Genomic DNA, 15,539 nt, shown 5'->3' with positions numbered 1-15,539 from the left:
CATCCCTCACGCAGGGCACCCGTGTAAATGCACGCACGGACCATGCGCCCGGCCCAGCAACGGGGAATTCGGTGGACGTCATCTCAGGCCACGGGCAGATTTTGAGGGAAGCTTCCCGATGGTTGAGGTGTGAGTTGAAGCCGACATAAATCGCGAGCAACTCTTACCTGATGCGCCCAATCGTCGCGCACACATAGCACACAATGGCGCAGGATCCAACAGACAACGCTGCGGCGGCAGCGCCCAAGAAGGAGGGACAGAAACTGTACCTCTGGTCCCGGTCCAGCCAGGGACATGTCGGAGAGGGCGCCCCGGGCTCGGAGTCGACGACTGCCGCAACAGCAGCAGCCGGAGCAACGCCGACAACACCGGATCAGCAACAGAAGAAGCTCGACCCGACCGAGTTTCAGAACAACTTCCCGCCGCAGGAAGGCAACGCCCAGCAGGGGTATCCGTCCATCGGCGAAGCCGTCAAGTCCATCAAGTCGGACGACTTCCTCACCGTCACAAAGACGCCGTGCGCGCGCGATGGCTTCCTCACTGGTATCGCCAGCGGTGCGGGCGTCGGAGGTCTGAGATATGTCATGAGAGGTGAGTTACCATATTATTGCCTTTTATAACTGTCTCATGAACAAACCCCTTTTCCACTCAAATGAGCCTCTCCAGCATCAAGACAAACATCTTACTCACACCCGTCTCTAGGTTCGCCCATTAAGGCGGCAAACTGGGCTGTAGGCAGTTTCCTTGTGGGATGCATCGGACAGTATGAGTACTGCCAGTACCTGCGGCGGCAGGAGCGCATCAAGATGAAGAGGACAGTCGAGGTCTACCAGGAGACCATGGCGGAAAAGAGGCGCCGGGAGCTGGAGCAGCTCAAGCAGCAGCACGAGCTGAAGCAGCAGGCCGAGGAGGCGGCCAAGGCGAGCCGGAAGGCTTGGTACAAGTTCTGGTAAACACACCGCTGCCTGTAAGAAATATTGGTCGGGAGGCTGAGGATCTTTGTATCCTTGTGTATGAATATTCTTTCCCATTTCACATAAGCATCAGCGGCGTTGGACACGGTGTGTATAGTGAGGGAAACCTGTATCATCTTCATCCATTCCAGTATGGGGTATAAAAGAAAGACTATTTTGAATCATCGCGTCGCCCTCTGTCTCCCATGCCGATTCGTTCCCGTCGTGACATGCTGCGTGAACAAGAAAATTGAAAAAAGGGCATATTTGCCTTCACCCAAATGACAGTCGCATCCAGAAGAGCTCAATGGCAAAGATAGATGCAGTCTCGTGTTCGATGAACGCTCATGCCCAAACGCCAGTCAACGCCTTCCGTGACCGTACTCCGGCCAACCCATACATAAAAAGGGATAGCGAGTGTGCCATATCCCAATTGCAAAAGCGTGCTAATAACCGCTGCCCTTATACATGCGTCACAACCCGATTGGGCTCCGCTTCCGTAAAGCGGACCTTGCGCACGCCGCCGCCGCTGCCAGATGACTTGGAGTCCAGCTTGGAGCCCAGATCGGCGCCGCTGCCCCGTCTACGCTGACTGCGCCGGGCCCTAGCCTCGCTCTCCTCCCGCTTCTTGTACTCGGCCAGCTGCAGGCGGCGCTTCTGTGTCCGCGCGTAGGCCATGGCGGCCGTCGGCATGAAGCCGACTCCGTTGATACCCGTGCCGTCGTCTTCATCATCCTCCGGGTCGTAAATCGTTATCTCCTCCTCTTTCCATGTTAGCGCGGCCCGAACTGGGTCCACGATCTTCATCTCCTGATCATCGCCTTGCGTCTCGGCGACCTTGCCCTTGCGGCCCTTCAGTAGTGGCGGGGTGCCGGCGCGTCTTCGTTCCTTAGACTTGGAATCTTGCAACCGGTCGATCGAGGGGTGTGGGCGTTGCAGGTTGGTAGCGGCGGCAGTCATTGCAACGGGCAGCAGAATCTCTTGGGTGGTTCCGTCAGGGTCTACGGTGACCGACTTGGATTTCGCGACTGGCACAGGGTCGCTCTTGACCTCGGGATCGGGAATGACGACTGGTTCTGCCGAGTCTGCTTCGGCATCCTTCATCTCCAACTCTGGGACCTTGACTCTCTTTCGGCTTGCAAAAGGGTCGTCGTTGTATCCGTCTTGGCGGGCTTCCCCCGTCGGGTCGTATGGCCCATCTCGCGTCTGTTGCTGAGCTACCCCGCCCCACTACCATCACCACCATTCAGCGCCAAACCACGGAACTTGTGGACGACCTTGCTGTGGGGACTCCCGCTTCCGTCCTCCTCGCTTGTGGCATTGGAGAGCTGGAAGGAGAAATTCGAGGTCGTATATATCGGGGACAAAGAGAACTGCTCATCTCGCTTGCGCTTCGGCGTCGTCGATGGGGTTGGGAAGGGTTCGGTCATGATTGTGTCGGATGCCGCCGTTGGCGGTAATGGGGTTTGGTTCTATGCGGCGGCTGACTCGGTTGGATTTTGGTGAGATTGGTTCGACGATACAAGGCGGCGACTGTTCGAGTTGATATTTGAGTAAGGGTTCAAATGCAGTGAATATGTGGAGTTGGCGAAAGAGGCGGTAGGTATTTTCGAGAGGTGGCAGAGTGGTTTGTTTGGTCAAGTGATTGAATAGTCGTGGTCGTGGGCAAGTCCGGCAGTTACACTTCGGGCGGCCCTTCCTTAGGTTCCTCGAGGACGGCACGGTAGAGTACAAACTTGGAAAGCCCCAGACAGACGTCCCTGCGCCTGCCGAGACCGTTGCGCTGGTGCGATAGGTAAGCCAAAAACCAGAACGCTAAGACAAAAGCTAGAGCCCCTTGGTGAACTGCCCAGCCGTGGAGCTCGTCTTCGTCTCATCTTTTCCACTCACAGCTACAGATATGTCACCGGCTCAGTCAAATCGGCTTGTTTCCCCAGCACACGGACACCCAGGACAGAAATGGATCACGCAAATGTATACCCAACGCCAACTGAGAGAAAGTGAGGGGGTCCAGAAGTTCGGAAGGGAGCGAATCCTTTGCACAGCGATTACATCGTGAAACCTAATCGGGGTCGCACAGAGTCAATGAAGCTTGCTCGTCACAGGGAGATGCTACAGGTTTCTTGGGCTTGAGAAAGATCGGTCAATACCATAAGAATACATCCAAGTTTATCATTGTTACTATTATTTTCATGAAATCATCTCACACTAGCACCTTCAACCCTGACTAACCACCTACTCGCTCCACGCCTTGTACACGATACGCGTACCATATGTCTCCCCCTTCTTCAACAGCATCTGGTCCTTCCACTCGGGGACGTTGATCGCGTTCACCCATCGGCTCGGCTCAACGCAGAACCCGCTCCTCTTGCCCCGCGCCGGCGCGGCCTCAACAGCCGGCACGTTAATGCCCTCGCCCGTGTAGAACTGGAACGCCGGCTCCGTGCTGAGCACCTCGAGGTTGACACCGTTCTTGGGATGCCTCGCGTGCACGTGAAGCTTCAGCGCCTCGCCGCGCGTGTCGATGGGCACCGATCCGGGCTTCTCGGTGACAACGAAGCAGTCGTCCACCGCGGGGCCATCGACACCCAGCTCGAACGGCTTGCCGCCCTCGATGCCGGGGAACGGCGCGGGTCCGCCCGTGGGAATACCGTTCTCGCGGGGGAGATACGCGTTGGTCGCCAGTGTCGCGACGGTGCCGGCAAAGGTCTCGTCGCCAGTGAGGTTGAAGTAGGAGTGGTTCGTCATGTTGATGGCCGTCTCGTCGGCGCCGTCGATAAGCTGCGCCTCGTACTCCATGCCCAGAACGGAGACCTCCTTGCCGTCGATCTTTTGCGTGCCGGCTGTGTAGGTGACCTTGGCCTTGACGGTGCCAGGGAAGCCCTCGTCGCCGTCAGGGCTGGTAAGCGAGAACTCGACGCTCTCGCCGCCCTCGAGGCCCTCGACGCCGGGAATCTCGCGCACGCCCACGGGCTTGGGGCCATCCCAGACGAGGGAGCTCCAGGGCTTGAGGCCGCCGTGGAGGTTGTTAGCGCCGTCATTGGCGGCGAGCTTGTACGTCTTTCCGCCATTGAGCGATTTGAGCTGGGCCGACTCGAGGCGGTTCGCGACGCGGCCGACGGTGACGCCAAAGTAGGGCGAGTTGTACTTTTCGTAGAGCTCCTGGGTCGGGAAGCCCTGGACGATATTGACCCCCTTGACCTTGAAGGACTGGAGGATAGCGCCCAGAGGCAAGAACTCAAAGGGAGCGTCGGCCATTGTGAGGAGGATGCGCGATGTCTTTTTGTTGGCGATGTTGCTCTTTACAAGGGTGATTCCAGGACTTTGAATTACAAGATACGAAGTTCCAGACGAAAGACTACGACGATGATGTGGGATTGAAATCACGCAACTCTCTAAGAGGGAATCCTGTCCCTTTATGGCTCCCCTATGGCGCGCAACCAGTTTCCCGTCACTGGATGATATGGCGAAAATGTGCAATTCAGGCTATTATTGCTTGTATTTGCGCTTGTTGGCATGCAGTGGGGGGTTGAACGAGGATGGAGGGGAAAACACCACTGAAAGAAATGACGGCGTCTGCGGGGACTGCTCGCCCACGGCGGGGTAAATTGGAGACACAGAACAGACATGGGGAGCTCGGCTCGGGTTGCCCAGGAGTCCACGCTTCCCCCTCTTTGGCCGCTGCTTCTTCACACGACGACACCACACAGGAGATCCCCTAGCCCCGGTTCCGAGCGGACATACTGTCATTTGACTGGTGCGTTTAAACACGAGCAGCTTTGCATCGCGTCTCTTTTGGAGAAGCACAGGTCCGACTTCCGGGGGGGTGACGGATGGACACTCGTCCACTTGAGAGGCCCGCTTGAAGGTGGGAGTACGGAACTAAAAACGGGATCACTCTGCTGTTGCAGATGGATGAATTAGTGTTTAACATGTTGCGTATCGGCGGAAAACCCACTGCAATCCGATACTAGTGCAATTGTTTTTTTTTTGCCAGCCATTGGCAACCCCCTGGCCCAGTCGCCTCGGCCGACATTCCGCGATGGGACCTGAAAGACACATTACGCGCCACGGTATATAATACAACCTGCAACAAGTGCAATCAGCCAAACGATGCGCCGCGAATAACTGCAAATCCCTCCAATAGTCGTAACATCAATCTGACTCCTCGTCGTCGTCTCCGAGGAACGCCAGGTCTGCTCGTGCCTTGCCCCGCGCGCGTGATGGGATGTGTGACTCCTGTTCCTCGTCATCATCATCGTCGTTTTTTTTTGTCATTCTCATCTTCGGAAAGGTCGTCCTTCACGGCCTTTGTCGGTGCTGGTTGTCCGCGCGCCTTGCTCCTTGATGATCGGCCTCCCGCGCCCCAGTTCGCATTCATCTCTTGAACTGCCTCCAGGTCCGCTTCGAGCTCTCTGCGCTCCTTGATTTCTTTGGCTTTGGCCTCTGAGAAGCGGCCGTCCATGCCGATGTCCCTGAGCATGTCTCTAAGGTGCTTGATCTTGGCCTTCGTGTTGTCTCCGTATTGCTTCAATTCGAAACCCCAGATCTTGCGTATGCCACACTTAACCAGCTGAGACTGTAGCTTCTTGACTTCGGCATCGTCAGGGTTCTCCGGGGCCGTAGACGCCTTCTTCTGCTTGGGCGCCTTGCTACCAGCCCCGGCTTCCTTCTTCTTGCGCTTCGGTTTGGGTGGCTCATCGATCACGTCGGACAGCTCGCTGCTTGTGTCGTCGACAACAGTTTGTTCCTCATTCTTCGTTACAATGGTGGCGTCGGGCTGTTTTTCGGCTAGCTCGTCTACCTTCGTCTCGACAGAAACTTTGATCTCCTCCTCAGGCGCCTTGGACTTCTCATCTTTTGAAGTCTGCTTTTCACTCTCGACCTTCTCCTCGTCGCTGTCTGGCGGCGAGCTCAGATCATCCGAGCCACTGTCTTCGACCTTGCTCGCGCGTCCGTTGCGAGCCTTGGACGATTTTGGCTTCGCGGGGCTCTGCTCGGGCTCGGAATCGGAGTCAACCACGGGAGTGTCCTGCTTCTTCTTCCGTGGCGCTGCCTTCTTCTTTGGTTTGGCCTTGGGCTTGGGCTTCTCGTTCTCCGTGTCGCTGTTCTCGAGATTTTCTTTAGCGGCAGATGCACGCTTTCGACGCTTCGCGGGTGGTGATATATCGGTTGACTGGCGTTTTCCGGTCTTCTTTGGCTTCATTACCTCTTTATCTTTCACAGGCTCAGGTTCGGGATCGGCATTGCCCTCCATAAGAGCGGTCTGCGTCAACATCAGTTAGGCGGGGTCTCAAGGCAACGGAGCGCGCATAGCAAGAATGAATGGGCACTCACGGCAAGCTCCTTGACCAGCTTCTTGCTCTTGTCCTTCCACTTTCCCGACGAGAAGAATCCATCTTCAAGTTCAAGAGTTGATTCGACGCGTTTCCGGATGAAGTTGACGGTGAGGTTGTCTATATCCGTTTTGAAGACATCACGAACCGTGTCCAGAAGCGCCGCCTCGAGTTCCTTGTCGGATGGGGCCATGCTTTCACAGAATGACAGGGATGGAGTGCTGTCGGTTGTGGATTATGTATCGATTGCGATTCTAGCATATGAGGGTCTCGAAGTTGATAGGGCCTGAGATCGACAGGGAATTGCAAGAGCTCGAGAGCTCTGTCGCGGTTGCGGACGCGTCGAGGGACAATGTTTGAGCGCAAGCGACAAAGCCGACGCGGACAGCGCACAAGCGCAACCGGGGGAAGCTGCGACTGGCTTGTCCGGAGTGGGGCAGCAGTCACTGGACGCCCACGTCGGACCTGGTCCGAGCGTATGCCATGAACCGCGCCGGGGGAAGACCGGTGAATGTCGAATGCCCCACGGGATGATTACAACCGCCGTTTGTTCCGATCGAGAACGTCAGTCGCCTAATGCCTCTCGTGGAAATATAGTACGCCCAAGATGTCTTGAGGTTGTTTCTGGAGTCCGGCAGTGAGCGAGCAGACCACATAGGCCCTCTAGACCTACAGCCATTGAGTGATATTCTCGGCGGTGCATGAGTAGCCGAGCAGACGGTTTAAGACTGATCGATGCCGTATCCATCATGAGGCGGTGAAAGTAATGAATTTGCGCTGTCACCAAGACCAAGGAATGGAGGAGAGCTATTTGCACTCTGCGCATCGCGCCGTTAACATGGATGCATTCTCCACAGTGCCGCTTGGTTGGAATCGGGAATATCTTGATGAATCGAAACTCAATATCATCTCAGGGCCGCTCCAATTCGGGCCGGGAGCTGAGCCGTCGCACCTTGTGAAGCATCAAGGACGTTTTGGTCCGGGGAGGTATGGAGCCGCCGATGTCAGTCTGCGGTAGCCAAACGGGGACCTTGTCTAGACTTGTGGGTTGGATGATTGGGCTGGAGCGTTCTTTGAAATTTTGATGAATCCCATTGGTCGTCGCAACGGTTAAAGGCCGTTGAGACGTCGCGCAGCCGGGGCTGGAGCTCCTTTTCGAGTGGCCTGGCGGAAAAGGAGCTTCCTGGCTAACAGTTTTCCTTGAAAGCGGTTTTGAGGTGAAGAATGACGGCACGGTTGCGTCGCTCGACGGAGCACTACCTATTCACCTGTTGAACATGCGACCCCATTTTGATTTATTGATCCACAGGGACGGACATGTGGGAAAGTCTCTACACTAGTGTGAATCCATGCAAGGCACTCACCTCTTTCCAGAGAGAAGAGGAAAGGCTCTGAAGGGGAAGCATGCGTATCTGCTCTGTATCTGCAAAAGCGACTCGTTTCTCGGAGGGCTCTCCGAAGCCACTGTGGCGTTTCGCACGCCGCCTTTCAGACAGAGTGAGAGATATTCAGTGCTACTTAGCCACCCATTATAGGGATGGAGGGGCCTTCTGCAGATGGGTGCGCCATCATCCTTGCATCGGCTGGTGGAGCGTCGAGCCGGTCTGAGCTGTCGCCGCCCGCTGGACGCTTGGATGCTTGGGTGGGTGAATGGAAGGAAAAATTCAAGAGACATCGTGAACATTCTCTCCTCTACAGTACTACGTATTGCCGATGGAGTGCCCACTCCTCGGCGCCGGTTTCCCCACTCTCTGGCGGGTGGCATCGAGGGCCCCTCAGGTACTGGTACCTGACATGTGTTCGTCCATTTGTGCGCCGTATCTTGCATACATGATGCTGTACCCAGTGTATTGCAAAGGACTGAGGGACATTCGGCTCAACGGGCCTGCCAAAAAAAATATCGCTCACCTAAAGCTTCGGTCAGGCCGTCTAGCTCTCCGGCAGGGTCCTCGGCAACGCGAGTAGATGTAGACCAAAGAGAAAAGGGCTGCAGAGACGCGCAGACCGGAGGGGTACGGAAGCAGTGGATGACAGCTAAAAATGGCAAGGAGGAAAAAGTACAAGAGGAAAAAAAAAAGTGCCAGGGTCGGTCGGGATTTTCTCGCAATGACAGACATTGCATGGATCTGGGCTAGAATTACGTAGATGGCACCGCAGCAACACCCGCCCGAGCAGCGCCCAAGTCTGCTCTGCAGAAGTCGTTCCCCTGTGTAAGGCGTCCATTCCTACCTAGCAACCACGGCTTCGCCTATTCATTCATTTCCTAGCCTTTCTGCCCATTTCAACAGAAGCTAGAATACAGAGTACACCGGTTATATGTAGGTACTCTACTTCTGTCGCCTTACCGAAACGGGACTCATCTCAAGTACCTCTACCTCTGGGGAACCCAAGCTTCAGCGTTGCATCCATGTGGTCGGGCTGTCTTGTCCGTCTGTCTGTTCTGTTTGTCAGTCACCTTACTGCTGTGCGATTGCTGCCGGTCTGCATTGGATCACGTCCAATTGCTCTGAGCCGGATTAGCATCTTCCTGCGTCCTCAACACCCTCTTCGTCGTGCGCCTGTCTCCTCTGCGTTCCCACCCCGGCCCATGAAGAAGCACCACGCCTCTCTGTGTCAACAAACCAAACAACCAACCACCGACTAGCCGACGTCTTCCGTTTCTTTCCATCCTGCTGCGTTCACTGTGCCTTCCATCATCTCCCCCTTGTTCTCTTCCATCCGACCAAATTAAGAGTCTGCGCTGCATTGCACTGTTTGCTATCTCGTCTCAAACCCCCTCTACGTATTCTGTGCCCTCCGGCTTGGTTCTCTAAATACTTGGTATTGCCTCCCGCCACCCGTTTGCGCCCATCCAACCTTACCTTTCTTACACCTTCGTCCACGGAAGACAACTCACTCCCTATTCCTCTTGAACGACGTTCAGGCAGCCCAGGAGTATTTGGACGACGAAGCTTGGCTCACCAGTTCGCCCCCTTCGTGTCTTCCTCTGCAACAAGAGCTAGCCGCAACCTACCCCTGCACACCTATTGCGTCGCCGTTACCTCAGCTTCAGGTACTTACTTGATCTTCCACTTCCTTACATTTACCCCTCCATTCCCCCGCAAGCAAGCTCATCCCAGCCCAACTCAGCTAACACAGCACCCTCCCGCCACAGTACCACTAAGCTTAGTTGCTGTGCTCCCCATTTCCCACTCTTCGAGCGAACCCCTCCACGAAAGGTTTCGCTCCTCTTCCACTGAACACCTCCTTCAGCACCATACCGCCCGCGCAAATCGCCCAAGATGCCTGCGCTCGTCGACGAAGAGACCGCGCCCGGGCGCCTCCTGCTGCTCTCCAACAGACTGCCCATCACCATCAAGCGTTCCGAAGATGGTAGCTACTCATTCTCCATGTCCTCTGGCGGTCTCGTCACCGGCCTCAGTGGTCTGTCAAAAACCACCAGCTTCCAATGGTACGGCTGGCCTGGTCTCGAGGTCCCGGAGAACGAGATTGCCGGCATGAAGCAGCGTCTCAAGGAGGAGTATGACGCTCACCCCGTCTTCATTGACGACGAGCTTGCCGACAAGCACTACAATGGCTTCTCTAGTACGGAGCATCATCCCTTGGTCCTCGGGTCTTTTTCCGGTCTCGCTAACAAATGATTCTTGCCAGACTCTATCCTCTGGCCACTCTTCCACTATCACCCCGGTGAAATCACGTTCGACGAGAGCGCGTGGGCCGCCTATCGTGAAGTCAATCGCCTGTTTGCAAAGGCTGTTGTTCAGGACGTCCAAGATGGCGACTTGATCTGGGTTCACGACTACCACCTGATGCTGCTGCCCGAGATGCTGCGCGAGGAAATCGGCGACACCAAGAAGAATGTCAAGATTGGCTTCTTCTTGCACACTCCTTTCCCCTCTTCCGAAATCTACCGTATCTTGCCCGTTCGCGAGGCCCTCCTCACTGGCGTTCTCGACTGTGATCTCATCGGCTTCCATACCTACGACTATGCTCGCCACTTCCTGAGCAGTTGCTCTCGCATCCTGTAAGGTCAATCCGAGATCTGCTACCTCTTGGTCCCCTGCTAACTTGTCCCAAGTGGAACGCCCACAACCCCCAACGGAGTCGATTACAACGGCAAGTTCGTTACCGTCGGCGCATTTCCTATCGGTATCGACCCCGAGAAGTTTGTCGAAGGTCTCAAGAAGCCCAAGGTGCAAGAGCGAATCGAAGCTCTAAGCCGCAAGTTCAACGGAGTCAAGCTCATTGTCGGTGTCGATCGTCTCGACTACATCAAGGGTGTCCCGCAGAAACTCCATGCTTTGGAGGTTTTCCTGACAGAGCACCCCGAGTGGATCGGTAAGATTGTCTTGGTCCAAGTTGCCGTGCCTTCACGGCAGGACGTCGAGGAGTACCAGAACCTGCGCGCCGTCGTCAACGAGCTTGTCGGCCGCATCAACGGCAAGTTCGGCACCATCGAGTTCATGCCCATTCACTTCCTGCACCAGAGTGTGTCGTTCGACGAGCTCACGGCTCTGTACGCCGTTTCCGACGTCTGCCTTGTGTCTTCCACCCGCGACGGTATGAACCTGGTCTCGTACGAGTACATCGCGACCCAGCGCGAGCGCCACGGTGTCATGATTCTGTCAGAGTTTACCGGTGCCGCTCAGTCCCTCAACGGCTCTCTCATCGTCAACCCCTGGAACACGGAGGAGCTGGCAAACGCCATCCACGACGCCGTCACCATGTCCCCGGAGCAGCGCGAGACCAACTACAAGAAGCTCGAGCGCTACGTCTTCAAGTACACATCCTCGTGGTGGGGCCAGTCCTTCGTCGCGGAGATGACCCGCCTCTCCCAGGAGACGATGCAGTCCAAGACGCTGAGAAACATCAGCGGGAACGTGGTTGGCCAGGTCAGCAAGGCGCTGCAAGGTGCAATTGAAGGTGCTTCGAACCTGTCGGGCAGCAAGGACGGCGCAGAGGAGACGAAGCAGGATAAGCAAGAAGCGTAACGGCCCACTGTACATCCGACTTGCATACCACCTTTCTTTGTCTTTACTTTCCTTGCAGAAGCCGTCGTCTTGGACGGCCATTGTGATGAAGGCACGATTGAAAGAAAAGAAAAGAACAACATACCTACCTCGCTACGACTCTTACCCTGCAAGCAAACCACCCGGTTTGCGGCATGGGGAAAGCAAATACAGCGGGGCGAAATCATAATCATTCAAGTACAAGGCATCAGGCCGGGGGCGGAGTTCCACGGGATATTTTGCGTTGTTGTTTTTCTTTTACCAGAGGGAAGAAGAGGTTACGGGACGGTTCACACACGAGGGGAATCGTGTCGTACATGACGGCCATCCATGTATTTCGGGTTCGCGTTTGGGTTCAGCATTAGACTATCTACCTATTTGACAAAAACGTGCGATCCAACACATGACGGTTTGGAAATTGACGGGGCATAATTCCTTGAGAAGAGCAGAGTATGCCGGTCTATCTGCGTCGAGTCACAAGCCATCATCAGAATCACAAAATGAATATGTCAAAACGCAAGTACGCAGAGCAATCTCACAAAATCAAGCGCATGGCAATCAAGGACTTTGTACTCGAACCGAAAAAAGAGCTGGCTGTGGGTGGCCCATACTGAAAACTACCAAACCAAACCGCCCGCGTCCTATGTCTTGGCAGAAGACATCTCGAGATATCTAGGAAAGAGGTTTGTCTCTCGTCTCGAAGAAAATACCAGAGAACCTGAGGCCGAAGCGAAAGCGAGAGCCTTCGGTGGAAAAGCAAGAAGAAATGGTAACGTGCTGTGCTGTAATCCCATCCCGTCCATCCCCTTCTGTTCTCCCCCGCCATTGCGCAGCGTAAATCGCAACCTGGAGTACGCCCTCGTTGAAACACGTTCCTACATCAAACCATGAGGTATGACAAGACAAAGAAAAGTTCCCGTAGAGACCGTCTCAGTAAGGGGACGCCACAATGTCCTCCTTGCCGAGCTTGTAACGACCGCTCTTAGGCGTGCCGATGCGTCCAGAGTCCCTGCGACCCATGCTAAGCTGCGCAAAGTTACCAGCAATGCTCTCGCGAGTGGGACGCTTGAGTCCCTGCTTGCCGACCATGTTGACCTCGTTGGGCAGGGCAACGATGACGTTCTTGTCCGTTCCGAACTTGAAGTCGTCGGCCTTGACCTCCTCGGCGTAGCGCTTGATGCGGTAGGCAGCCTTGGCGCCGCGAAGGACCTTCTTCAAGCTCCACTCAACAATGTACGGACCGGTGGCAGTGATGATGCTCGTCTCCTCTGTACCCTCGCCAGTGTTGAAGCGCGCCGGCGTGAAGGACACGGGCTTGCCGGTCTCGTGGGCGAATTGAGCGACGTGCTCGGGTGTGAGGGCCAGACGGCGTGGCTGAGGCTTGTCGGTTGCTGCAAAAGACTTCTCGAAGCCGAGCTTGCCTTCGTTCTTGCCAGACTTCTGCATCGCGTCGATGAGCAGGATGTACGTCCGGCAGGTGGCGAGCACCCAGCGACCGTCAGCAGAGACATCGAGGCCAAGAATCGCCTCACCCAGAGCGGGAATGTGGGTCTTGGCGTTGATACCCAGACGATCGAACAGACGGACGTCACCCTTGTTGGAAGCAACAGCGATATAACCCTTCTCGGTGGTGGCAACGGCCGAGAATTCGTTCTTCGAGACGTACTGCTTCAGCTGCGAGTCGACAAGCTTGTTGCCGGACAGACGGGGATCGATACGGTAGAGAGCATTCTTCGAGATACCGAGGAAAGTAGGCTCATGCGTCATCTGGGCGAACTTGTTCTCCGGTGCAAAGTTGAGGACGGGGATGTCCTCGTGAACGTTCCACTCGTCGACAACTTTACCGTATTCAAGATCCATGCGGTAAAGCTTGTTGGGATCCTGCTCGTTCTGCAGGATCATGTTACGATCCTCATTGTGAAGCATGACCTTCTTCGGGCTGAACAGTGTGCCCTTGGGAGTCTCGACCTTGGAAATGTTGGTGGAGAACTCAAGATTGTTGTTTGCTGTGTGCTTGAAAACACCAATCTTGGATCCGCGCACGACAAAAGAGCGGTCATGTTTGTAGCCAACAGCAAGTTGGGAGTTGACGTTGCCGTCCTCGTCTCTGGTCTCAACGTCATCCTCCTCCTCGTCGCTGTCGTAGTGCTCGCTGCGCTGTGCATCGTCCTCGGCGTCTTCGTAGTCCTCTTCTTCCTCTTCCTCTTCTTGTTCCTCCGGGGTATCTTCCATAGTTAAATCGTTGAAGGCGTCCGTGACGTATTCCTGCTCTCTCTCCTTGATCTTCTCCCACTTGGTCTCATTCAGCTGCTCCCAAAGCGCGCGGAGTAAAGCGTCCTGGAAACGCTCCAGCGTCGGTTGGTCCTTGAATCGCAGCAACCAAGAGTATGCCGAACCATCAGGAGAGAACTGGTTGAAAATGAAGGACAGGAACTCGAAGTTGAAGACAGGGTTGATATCGGCGACGATGGGAATTCCAAGCCATGCACGATCCTCGGTTTCGATCTGCAGCCAGTATTCCCACTTGCCAACCTCTGTGACGGTGGCAGTGACAGAGCCGTCCTGCTGGACAAAAGAACCCGACGGGAAATCGAAGAAGTGCAGCTCAGCACTCTCAGCAGCGTACGTGCTGAGAGCTGCAGGGGCCTCGGCGGCCTTAGGCGGGCCAGTCGCTCTTGTCTTTTCGGGCGTGACGGGCATCTTTCCAGGTGTCTTGACAGGAGTCTGGACAAGGGACTGTTCTTCCTTTTTGGTAGGTGTACCGACCGGGCTTTGCGGCACGAAAAGGCCGTCAGCTGCCTCTATCGACCGTACAAGAGTCGGGCTATGAATCGGACTCGCGGGGGGTATAGGGTGCTCGTCCTGGAACTCGAACTGCTTGAGGTCGAAGTCGGAGGCGGTGGTGTGCGGCTTGCGGTACTTGCGTTCGTACTGGCACTCTTTTGCGATGCGCTCGAATTGCGCAACTTGGCCGGAAGACACGACGTTGTCGCAAACAAACTCGTAGACGTCACCGGTGTCACCACTCAGATCCCTCCAGGCGAGAACCTTCTCAGAGCCTTCTCTAATCTCGATGCGAAAGTGGAGAGCCTCGTCGAGTAGGAAGGTCTTCTCGTCTCTCTCAGCGACGGCAAGCGCGTCGATCTCGGCGTCCTCTCCTTCTTCCTCGGCCAAAAGCTCAGCCTCGCCTTCCTCGTAAACTCTCTGTACCACGAGTTGGTACTGGAAATCCTGTGCGGTTCGTCGGATTCGGGCGGCGGCGTCTTTAAAGATTAGTTCGGAGTAGCCCTTGGGCGAGAGTGGGCGGACGAGGTAGAGCTGTCCCTGGGGGAGTTCGATGAGGGATTCTTGATTGCTAGATCCAAAGATGAGTTTGCCAACTGCGAGAGAAAACAAATGAGTCAGTATGAATGTGTGTGGTAGGGGTGATGCGAAAAGTCGATAAAGTCGGAAATCGTCAATTCTTGGTTGCGAAGTGGCGATGACGAAGGAGGCCCGACCAACGGCTCACACGCGCCTCGCTGTCGATCGCACGACAAAGCAAAGAGCAGAAGTCATTAGTGACAGAAAACAGGCGGGGTAAACTTACCGTTTCTGAGGACAAACATTTTGAAGTTGGGGCTTGTTTTGGAAGCAAGTTGTTCGTGGGCAGAGAACCGTTGCGGTTGTTGGAGAATCTCTGCAAAGGTGTCTCGTCCGCTGGGGTGAGATGAAGGACAAAGAGACGGAGAGTCCCAGACCTTGGCCACGAAACAAAAGTGTGATCAGGCACTACGGAAGAAAATGCGTCATAAGAAGCAAGGTAGCTTTTGGGTTGGATGGTTCAGATGATGGAGGGGTGAAATGGTCTGTGGCTGTGCACGTCCCTTTTCCCTCCCTTTTTCTTTGCCACGGCAACACAAGGTGCCCCTCCGGTGTTACGCCACAGGGCCGGGGGTATCACATGGGGCTCCCAGCAGCGGCTGGTCTAGGCCCGGGACCCTTCTTGCCTCCGGCCCCCATGCACTACCTTGGGGAACAGCTTCAGATAACAAGAGGCCTCAACAACCGGACTAATGTTTGTGGCAGGATGAGACTCGCCATGTGGTCAATACATCTTGAGAAATTCCACTTTGTAGATACCAGAAAACTTGCCTTTCCCAACTTGTTATACCCTTCTTTTTTTTAACCAACTAGAAAAGTTGGCAGCTAGTGTTAGCATGAAACCGAAAGATCATGGGCTTGGGATAAACCTGGGATAG

General features: G+C 55.3%; 7 protein-coding genes across 7 annotated transcripts; 2 read left to right on the top strand and 5 right to left on the bottom strand.

Moving 5' to 3' along the window:
- Window positions 1-203: 203 nt before the first annotated feature.
- Window positions 204-953, top strand: ColSpa_03602 (cytochrome c oxidase assembly protein COX20, mitochondrial; the record flags this gene model as incomplete). Its single annotated transcript, XM_049269814.1, has 2 exons — window positions 204-591; window positions 703-953. The coding sequence occupies 2 exons, from the start codon at window positions 204-206 to the stop codon at window positions 951-953; spliced, it is 639 nt and encodes a 212-aa protein (XP_049125771.1).
- Window positions 954-1,415: 462 nt separating this feature from the next.
- On the bottom strand, window positions 1,416-2,057 carry ColSpa_03601 (uncharacterized protein; the record flags this gene model as incomplete). The annotated part of the gene is made up of 1 exon (XM_049269813.1): window positions 1,416-2,057. One exon carries the CDS (start codon window positions 2,055-2,057, stop codon window positions 1,416-1,418), a length of 642 nt encoding a protein of 213 aa, XP_049125770.1.
- Window positions 2,058-2,170: 113 nt separating this feature from the next.
- ColSpa_03600 (uncharacterized protein) lies at window positions 2,171-2,383 on the bottom strand (the record flags this gene model as incomplete). The annotated part of the gene is made up of 1 exon (XM_049269812.1): window positions 2,171-2,383. The coding sequence occupies one exon, from the start codon at window positions 2,381-2,383 to the stop codon at window positions 2,171-2,173; it is 213 nt and encodes a 70-aa protein (XP_049125769.1).
- An 805-nt stretch (window positions 2,384-3,188) lies between these two features.
- Window positions 3,189-4,211, bottom strand: ColSpa_03599 (bifunctional protein gal10; the record flags this gene model as incomplete). Its single annotated transcript, XM_049269811.1, has 1 exon — window positions 3,189-4,211. One exon carries the CDS (start codon window positions 4,209-4,211, stop codon window positions 3,189-3,191), a length of 1,023 nt encoding a protein of 340 aa, XP_049125768.1.
- A 997-nt stretch (window positions 4,212-5,208) lies between these two features.
- Window positions 5,209-6,482, bottom strand: ColSpa_03598 (uncharacterized protein; the record flags this gene model as incomplete). Its single annotated transcript, XM_049269810.1, has 2 exons — window positions 5,209-6,219; window positions 6,291-6,482. The coding sequence occupies 2 exons, from the start codon at window positions 6,480-6,482 to the stop codon at window positions 5,209-5,211; spliced, it is 1,203 nt and encodes a 400-aa protein (XP_049125767.1).
- Window positions 6,483-9,570: 3,088 nt separating this feature from the next.
- On the top strand, window positions 9,571-11,280 carry ColSpa_03597 (alpha,alpha-trehalose-phosphate synthase [UDP-forming] 1; the record flags this gene model as incomplete). The annotated part of the gene is made up of 4 exons (XM_049269809.1): window positions 9,571-9,874; window positions 9,941-10,313; window positions 10,368-10,569; window positions 11,095-11,280. 4 exons carry the CDS (start codon window positions 9,571-9,573, stop codon window positions 11,278-11,280), a joined length of 1,065 nt encoding a protein of 354 aa, XP_049125766.1.
- Window positions 11,281-12,228: 948 nt separating this feature from the next.
- Window positions 12,229-14,906, bottom strand: ColSpa_03596 (vacuolar iron transporter cccA; the record flags this gene model as incomplete). Its single annotated transcript, XM_049269808.1, has 2 exons — window positions 12,229-14,678; window positions 14,888-14,906. 2 exons carry the CDS (start codon window positions 14,904-14,906, stop codon window positions 12,229-12,231), a joined length of 2,469 nt encoding a protein of 822 aa, XP_049125765.1.
- Window positions 14,907-15,539: the final 633 nt, after the last annotated feature.

The sequence above is a fragment of the Colletotrichum spaethianum genome (genome assembly GCF_022836535.1).
Source record: "Colletotrichum spaethianum MAFF 239500 DNA, contig07, whole genome shotgun sequence".
NCBI lineage: Eukaryota > Fungi > Ascomycota > Sordariomycetes > Glomerellales > Glomerellaceae > Colletotrichum > Colletotrichum spaethianum.
Note: the sequence above shows the minus strand (reverse complement) of the source record. Positions and strands in the feature narration are given on the sequence as shown.